General features: G+C 46.5%; 1 protein-coding gene across 2 annotated transcripts in view; it reads right to left on the bottom strand.

Annotated features, from left to right (window-relative positions):
- The window catches only part of tg (thyroglobulin), a 39,313-nt gene continuing 30,519 nt past the window's right edge, over window positions 1-8,794 (bottom strand). Inside the window, exons 38-49 of one of the 2 annotated variants that reach the window (XM_041988858.1) lie at window positions 8,550-8,748; window positions 8,281-8,475; window positions 8,072-8,159; window positions 6,034-6,184; window positions 5,770-5,963; window positions 4,369-4,542; window positions 4,162-4,296; window positions 3,888-4,075; window positions 2,090-2,194; window positions 1,782-1,922; window positions 414-595; window positions 1-226 (exon numbers count right to left, since the gene is read on the bottom strand). In XM_041988858.1, the coding sequence (XP_041844792.1) occupies window positions 126-226; window positions 414-595; window positions 1,782-1,922; window positions 2,090-2,194; window positions 3,888-4,075; window positions 4,162-4,296; window positions 4,369-4,542; window positions 5,770-5,963; window positions 6,034-6,184; window positions 8,072-8,159; window positions 8,281-8,475; window positions 8,550-8,748 (1,853 nt within the window). In that variant the 3' untranslated portion in view covers window positions 1-125. Of the gene's footprint in view, window positions 227-413; window positions 596-1,781; window positions 1,923-2,089; window positions 2,195-3,887; window positions 4,076-4,161; window positions 4,297-4,368; window positions 4,543-5,769; window positions 5,964-6,033; window positions 6,185-8,071; window positions 8,160-8,280; window positions 8,486-8,549; window positions 8,749-8,794 lie in introns of both variants that reach the window. The other variant, XM_041988859.1, reaches the window with a different exon arrangement.

Raw genomic sequence — 8,794 nt, 5'->3', positions numbered from 1 at the left:
GAGTTTCTGATGCTCTTTATTGATGATTAAAAACAGAATAGATTGACAGAAATAGTTTGAATCATACTGAATTACAGGACATGAAGCAGGGTGATGTCATCTGAGAGCAGGATGATGTCATCATTTTAGTTGTAGGCATCTTTCTCAGTCTGTGATTGGCTGGATGGGGAAACCACTGGAAGGTCAGGGGTCAACACAGGCTGGATAGGCTCCGCCCCCGACTCACCTGGAGACATACAAAAACCAGGAATGAATTTCATTAAAAGGTAAAATGTTTCAGGCAAAAGCTGCAGGAAGCAGTGACCTGCTGGAACTACAGTTCCCAGAGTGCTTTGTGGCGCAGCGACAGAGGAAGGACCAGTGAAGCAGGACAATGAGGAACCGGTAGATGTAATCTGATTACGGCACTGCACCTGTGAGCCGGGTCAGTCTGGTTCCCAGTTGACCCCAGAAGGAGCAGGACTTCTGACTCAGACCCTGCTGATGCTGGAGGGCGGGGCTTAGCTCCAGGTAGGTGGGCGGGGCCACAGAGGACAGGACTGGCTGCCATCTGGGTAGAACTGACTCCGCCCACACACGGGATGGGTTGGGGTTCCTGAAAAAAAAAAAAAAAATCTTAAAATTTCTGTCTTGTTATAGTCATATTTTCCTTTACTTTTCTTTACTTTTATGAAAAAATAGAAATCTCTCTCTCTCTCTCCCTATACATACATATATATATATATATATATATATATATATATATATATATATATATATATATGTAAGGGATAATGACCGACGAGGTGGCCATTACCATAAATTAATGGACGACGCGGAGGCGTGAACTGTCCGATAATGTCCTCCTCGGAGGGCATTATCCCGCTTATACCATGGTCCATTAGAAAGAAAAAAATTGTCACTGTTGCACCAGACTCTGCCACGGACACACCTGCTCCTGTCGATCACCGCCGTTCTCCCTCTCCAGAACACTAATGAAACACACCTGCAAGCGATCCAGCTCCAGGTCTTATAAGTTCCATTTCTTCTGCCAGTCTCTGTCGGACCTCGTTCATGCTTACAGAACTCTTCCTCTTTCTCTTCCCCGTCCCGATCCCGATTCACCAAGCGGACATCTTGATGAACTCTGAGCTTGGAAGATCTTTCTGAGCAAATACCCAGTGAGCAATAAAACCTGTTAACTCAGTCCTGTCTCCGTGAGGTCCTTCACAACATTAATGTTGTTTTTTTACTGGTAAAATTGTAAGTTTTTCACAAGAAGCGGCCGAGTGGACTATTTCATTGTGACGCGTTGCCAAGGTAACCGGCCCTGACAGAACCGGCAGCTCGGTGGGTCGCAGTTATGTTACGTGACACAAAGAATCATTTCAGAGGGTGTGTGCAGCTCTTACAGCTTGTGTGTGTCCAGAGGATGATGAGACATTTTATATCAAACAGTCAAAGTCTACAGATAGTTTCCTACATGTTCAATAAGCCTGCAGGCTGCTCTGATCTGGAGTCTGCAGCCCGGTGTCTGAGTTTCTGTTGCCACAGTTACCAACTACTGCTTAGTCAGCGCAATAATTTACAGCAATAAGGCTATTTGACCGGAACTTCTTTCATAGGCGTCCATTATCACTTTTTGATGGACACCCTCCAGCCAATCAGAATCGAGTATTCACCATGGTATAAGTGTATATATATATATATATATATATATATATGTATATATGTATATATGTGTGTATCTATCTATCGATCGAGAGAGAGAGAGAGAGAGTTTTGTTCAGTGTTGGTCTGACCCGGTCCGTACGAAGCTGGAGACGTAGGTCATCATGGCCAGAGACAGACGTCGGTCAGAGGAGGTGAAACGCTGAGAGCTCATTGGATGAAGAGGAGTCCCGAACACAAACTGGAGGTCCAGAGGAACGAACACGTCAGCCCTGCAGAGAAAAGATCTGATTCAAATATAAACTGGTAAAATGTCTGGAGAGGAACATCATGGATGAAGTAGCTGCAGTTAGATGGAACATGTTGGGTTTAAAACCAGTGAGGAAGAGGATCCTCATCATCAGCTGGCTGTTCCCATGGATCAGGAAACAGCTGGTACCTGGTGTGAGTGCTGGAGGCTGGTTGGTGGTACAGGAAGACGTTAGCTCCACTGTTAGCCCAGTGGGTGGCCATCTGCAGAGTGGGACAGACGATGAAAAGGTCTCTGCAAACAAACAAGATAGATTAGATTCCTCGTAGGAGTCCAGTCTATGTCGTCCTCATCAGAAAGATAGCAAGGACGTCCTGGTGGATGAAGTTAAAATGAGCTCAGCTGTAAACCTGGTGAGTAAAACCAGAAGCAGCTGCAGCTTTTCTCCCTCCATGAGCTTTAATTTAGCCCCAGCATCTGGTCAGCTAACAGAGAAAGACCTGAACCCCTGAAATACAGAGATTTAAAAAAACCTTTAACCAAGACACCTCCTCCAGCTCAGCTCTTTTCATCCCAACCAGAGCTGCACAGGACACTTTTCTCTACGTCTTCTCATTAAATCCTTGGATCACTCTCCATCTGTACGACTTAATGAGGAAACCCGAAGGAACTTCCTTCAGTTTCATGATGTGCATTCTATTCTATTCTATTCTATACTAGTCTATTCTAGTCTATTCTATTCTATTCTATTCTACAGTTATTTTGCAGACACTTTTATCCAAAGCGACTTACATTTGAGAGAAAGAACAACACAAGCATGAATTCAAACAAGATAGACGTCATCATTAAGTTGTAGTCAGACTGCTGGAATCCAAGTGGACCAGGTGCTGTCATGTAGTGCTAGAGGCAGTGCTTATTTTTTTTATTTTTTTTAAGTCATTTTGTTTGAATAGAGGTTCACAATTTCATCACACAACATCATCTTGGTTATAAGTGCAGCAGCTTCTTCAGTACCTGGTTGAGCCAACGATCTGGACAAATCTTTCTACCTCATTCTGAGTAGAAGAGTTAAGCTAAATGTGGAAATGCTCCTTAAACAACTGAGTCTTTAGCTGCTTTTAAAAGTGGATAAGGACTCTGCGGATCGGACGGAGTTTGGTAGATGGTTCCACCACCGGGGAACAACAGAGGAGAAGAGTCTAGCTACTGATGTGGCGCCACCTTGTGGTGGGAGCACTAGGCGTCTTTCACTGGCAGAGTAACTGTGGAGAGGGAGTGTAGCTCTGGATTAAGGAGTGGAGGTAGAGGGAGTGTAGCTCTGGATTAAGGAGTGGAGGTAGAGGGAGTGTAGCTCTGGATTAAGGAGTGGAGGTAGACCGGAGCTGTTTGGGTTATTGTTTTGTAAGCCAGAAGCAGAGCTTTGAATCTGATGTGCTGCAACTGGAAGCCAGTGGAGAGCGATTAGCAGCGGAGTGACATGATCTCTTTTGGGCTGGTTGAAGACCAGACGTGCTGCTGCGTTCTGGATCATCTGCAGAGGTTTAACTGAGCATGCAGGCAGGCCAGCCAGTAAGGAGTTGCAGTAGTCAATGTGTGAAATGATGGAAAGAACCAAAAACAAGAGAAACGTGAGGAATTCTCCAGAGTTTAGGAAAATGCCGACCACTGACACCAGTATGGTGTTCCTGCAGTCCTGGAGGCCGAGGGGTCACGTCTTTTCAACCTGGGATCTGAACATTGGAGCATTTCCTGATTTTCTTTTTTGTGATTGGCTTAACCCTTTAACCCTCACTGGTTGATCTTTGGTAACTGTCCATCACAGTTTACCCCACAGAGCTACACACCACCGCTCCTGGTGGTGGAGGAGATGGACCTCGGGGAGACCTGCTGGAGGTTTAAGGGTTAACTAATTTAAACAAAAATGTTCTAATTACAAAAAGAGAAACACTGTTTTCCTTCTTCACCCAGCACTCTGACTGTTTCCCACCTGGTGGCGTTGTTGAGCGCTCTGGAGAACAGGTTGTATCCAGCAGCTGACGGACTGTGGTCCAGAGAGTAGAACCAGGCCGCCGCCTCCTTCAGCAGCTCGTTTCCTGAGGCTCCGCCCAGCGAGCGGCTCAGGGCCTCGTAAAACGCCGTCTTACCGTCAGCGCGACCCTGTAGAGCCTCAAAGTCCTGAACACAGAGAACCACGAGACGCTTTACAAAACTTAAAGCATCCAGCATGTGGAAGTGTTTGCTGTTCTGCTGAGACCGCTCACCTTTATCCTGCGAGCTCGGCCAATCAGGCCGTCGTGCTCCGAGGTTCCCAACAGCAGGTCGACCCTGTGGACGGAGGAGGACTGAGACTGACGGACTGGAGACCAGGACTGGAACGGACCGCTGACCGCCAGCAGCTGCAGGACAAACACAGACGTGTAGAGACCTGAACCATCACCACAAACAGGGGCCTGGAGTTTAGACCTTACTTTGGTCTGAGCAGTGTTGAGTTTCTGAACGGGCCTCTCTCTGAGGCAGGCGGCCATCTTGACGTCATCGGTGAGGTCAGAAGTCACACAGCCGAGTTCTCGAGCCAGATCGGTCGCCAGACGTCTGGAGGACGAGGCAGTCTGGACCAGCGATGGAGAAAACACAGAGCCGCCCTGCGGGAAGAAGAGAAGAAGAAAGAGATACTGACAGTATACTGAAAATGAATGTTTAAATCACAGAACACGAACCAGCTGAGTCAGGAATGATGACCAAGTCTGAGGTTTAGAGCTGCTTCATAAAACTCACATTAAGATGAATAAAATAAAGAGTTCACAGGAAAAAGATGCAGCAAAAACTCCCAAAATCTGTCCTCCTCACAGCTGAGAGGCCACAAAGAACAACAAGAGAAACTGACTGTGAAATAGTTTTAAAATGGAAGAAAGATGCTGGATGATCCATTTATCAGTTCCACCTGTTCACCTGCTCGTTAACACAAATATCTAACCAGCCAATCACGTGGCAGCATCTAGTCACGTAGAACGAGGAAGAAAGGAGACGTAAAGCCCGCTTCCACCAGCAGGTCCGGGTCGGTACGGGACGGTTTGGTTCAGTTAACTCTGACAGGAAGTGATTCTGTTGACCAATTAGTGGACTGTAGTGTGTCAAGCTCCGCCTTTTTGGTTCGTATTGGTAAGATTGGGACCCCCCAAAAAAAGTGGGATGGTTTGGGTCAGAAATTCTGATACCCATCCCAGTTTTTGTCTGTGGAAACGTAAAAACATACCGAACTGAACATGTCGGTGGAAACGGAGCTTAAGAGACTCTGAATGTGGCACGCTGGGCTCGGAAAGGAGCAAAGGAGGCCAGAGCGGAAAAGGACATCAAGCTTTCGTAACGAGCTCTGTAAGTGACATCACAATGCAGAAGCAGTGAAGTAGCAGCGCATCCTGTGGAGGAAGCAAGATCTTGATGTAACTTCAGGCTGTAATTTGTTAGTGTAGTTTGAAAAGGACAGACTAGTCCCATCAGATTCCCAGATATTTTCAGTATTTAAGGGCACAAAGTTCTTAACAAACCACATGACTTTGGTCTTAGAGGTTTTTAACTGAAGATGCAATTTGGAGACTAATGAAACTAAGCTGAGAAGCTACATCTGGAGAGGCCCACCTGAGTAAAGGATTGTGTCGGATGAATTCACTACAGAGTTTTCTGGATTATTTATGTAAATGGAGAAAAGGGTGGGACCACGGATCGAACCCTGTGGAACGCCTTTTGAAATACTGATATCACATTAATCTGCATCAAACTGGGAACAACTGGGAAAATCTTAAACTTCTAAATGTTATATATGATATATGAGTGATGATGATGATGATGGAGAGGAGGACGATGAGACTCACCATCAGGATCATCCGCTGGAACAGAGAAGAGGAGGAGGAGGATAGGTGAAGGCTGGTGATGTCAGCACCACGACGCTCCGCCCCCACCGTCACGCTCCCGTTGTCTCCACCCACCAGGGAAATATGGGCTTTAACCCAGCGTAGCACCACCTCCTGGTCCGACAGGCCATAGTTACCACGGAGACCAGACACACCTGCAGAAAAAGTTATGATCGCTCTGTGTGTGTGTGTGTGTGTGTGTGTGTTATTACTGTTTTTATTTACCTGTACTCAGGAATCCCAGCGCTGCAGTCCGATAACTGGCTGTTACCACGACAATGTTACCCATTGCTGCAAGGGCGGAGCCATCCAATAGTCTGGGATTCTGATTCGCCGAAGGGTTGAAGAAGAAAAGCAGGACTGGGATGCGTCCTCTCTGACAAACACACACACATATACACACACAAACTTTTAGGTCACTGATGATGTCATATCCTGTAATGACATGTTCCGAGATGTCCCAGGCCAACTGAGAGACATTTCCTCCAGCGTGTCCTGGGTTGTCCCCGGGTTTCCTCTCCGTGGGACGTGCCTGGAACACCTGACCAGGGAGGAGTTCCTCATCTGGCTCCTCGTGGATGTGGAGGAGCAGCAGCTGTACACTAAGCCCCTCCTCCCGGATGACTGAACGTCTGCCCCTGCCTGTAATGGAGAGCCCGACCGCCCTGCAGAGGAAACTAATTTCCACCGCTTGTTTTTGAAATCTCGTTCTTTCGGCCACTACCCACAGCTGGTGGTAAGGGTAGGAACCTCTGTAGGCATGAGCTCAGCTCCTTCTACACCACGATGTAGAGTCCACGTCACTGGGACTTGGGGCAGGACCTCATTCCTGACCAGGAGAGGACACCACCTTTTTCTTGAGAACCATAGTCTCGGATTAAAAGCCTGTTTCTTCTCTCTTATGTACATAAATAGCGGCGTCCGTTTCAAGTGTTGTCATACATCCCCGTCCTCATACTTCTATGCATGTTTTGCGTTGCCATGGTTGTTAAGTCATTTCCTCCACTAGAGGGCAGTGCTGACGTCTGAATTCACTCCCACAAGCCGATGCCGGTTTCAGACACCAGCTAGCAGCGGTAATGCGCCGCTATAAAGTTGCTTCCAACCGCCCAACTACAGTTGTTGTCCTTGTCTTCATTCTTCTTCTGCTTTTTTATTCCCTTCCTGATCCTCTTCTTCTTCTCTGGTTTGTTTCTTCCTGGTAGCATGTCAGCTATTCTTCTCAGAGCTAAGCTCCCTAAAAATGGACCAAACTACACTCGTAACCGACGCAGGACACAGATGAAAATGTCCGTCTGTCTGTGTCTCCTGCGTCCAGCATAAATGAGCCTTTAGAGGTGCTGATTCTCATTCCAGCTACTTCAAACTCGCCTGCTGCAAACTGTCCCAGTCAGAGTTGACGTTGCATGTCTTCTCCAAGTCCACAAAGTACACAGTCAGGCGAACTTCCATGCAGCTTCCAGGACCCTGTTGAGTGTAGAACTGGTCCACTGTTCCACGACCAGGACAAAAACCACACCGTTCACTCTGATTCAGAGGTTCATCTGTCTGATGGACCATCCTCTCCAGGACACCTGAATGTCCCATTTACTTTGGAGAGGATTGCAGTATGGGTACGGAGGACATGCGAGCTTTTCCTGAAGATATGGACTTGCATGAAGGGATTAAAGCAACAGGGTTTATCTAAAACATAAAATACTTAAACATAACTCTATAAAAATAAAATAAAAGTAGTTCAGCTGAGTGACGACTAAAGAACTGTTCAAGCAGATCTGGAGTTTTTCAGGTTTTTAACACTTGGTTTTGTATTTAATATCTTATATTTTACATTTCCAGACCTTCTGGTTGCAGGTTGTGAAATGTTCCAAAGCTGCTTGATGACCGATAACTTAAAGAAAGTCTGAGAGTTTATGGCTGTACTTTTTTATCTTTATGTTTTCTACAGAGAGACTTCAGGATTTTCTTAAAGTAGGGAACAATATTAAAATAGGTAAATATATTTTAGAGTGTAAATAAGATGGTTTTTAATTGACTAATAGTCGAAAATTAGTTCACTAGAAAAAAATAACCTTATAACGGGAGATCTTATCTTATTTCAAATATGGTTTTAGTGATTGATGCATTTATAAAATCTAAGAGTTTGACCATCGTTTATCGGTTCAGCCACAGTTTCCATCTGTTCTTGTGATAAAAAGGAAAAATCTGAAGTACTAAACCGAAAATGATGCATTTAAATAGATGAGGAAATAAAGTCGGGACTCACCAAAGCAGCGGGAGTGAAGACGTTCAGGTAGAGACAGTCCTCGCTGGAGGCTGCAGACTCGTCATCACCTGGCTGGACACAGCTGGGACTGACAGGTGGATAGATGGATGGATGGATGAGTTTATTGCTTATAAATCTATTGTAAATAACAGATGTTGATTGACACTCTGTGGGCGTTGCTGATATGCGTTTATAAAAGGGGTTGTTACCGTGGTTTTGTGGCATCCCAGGTTCCCGTCCAATCAGCTGGCTGTGCTGCTTGGAAGCGAAGGGGTCCTGTTGGTGGACGGGCGTACGGGACACCGAGGAACTGAATCACTGTCCTCCTGTCTGAACCAACTGCTGTTTCTACGGCAACGCCCTGCAGAGTCCCATGGCCCGGTATGAAGATGGCTGTAACCGATGGCAACGATGCTAACGAAACAAACAAACACATATTTGGCCAACAGCGCTGTGAGGAGCTGTTCTTCTTTGTGATTGGTCGATCAGCTCACCTGTCGTCAGGTACGCTTTTTGGGCGGGCTCTCTGATGACCAGTCGGCAGGAGGAGGCAGGGCTGGAGGATCCAGGGGCGGAGCTTAACCCACAGACTGAGGTGTCAGGGTAGAGGATGCAACGGGTGGCAGACTCCGCCTCCTTGAGTGACACAGCAGCACAAGACTCCACCTCCTGGCAGGCTGACAGGAAACCAGAAACAGTGTCAGGGTCCGCCTTCGTCGACAG

Source organism: Melanotaenia boesemani, chromosome 6, assembly GCF_017639745.1.
Source record: "Melanotaenia boesemani isolate fMelBoe1 chromosome 6, fMelBoe1.pri, whole genome shotgun sequence".
Taxonomy (NCBI): Eukaryota; Metazoa; Chordata; class Actinopteri; order Atheriniformes; family Melanotaeniidae; genus Melanotaenia; species Melanotaenia boesemani.
Note: the sequence above shows the minus strand (reverse complement) of the source record. Positions and strands in the feature narration are given on the sequence as shown.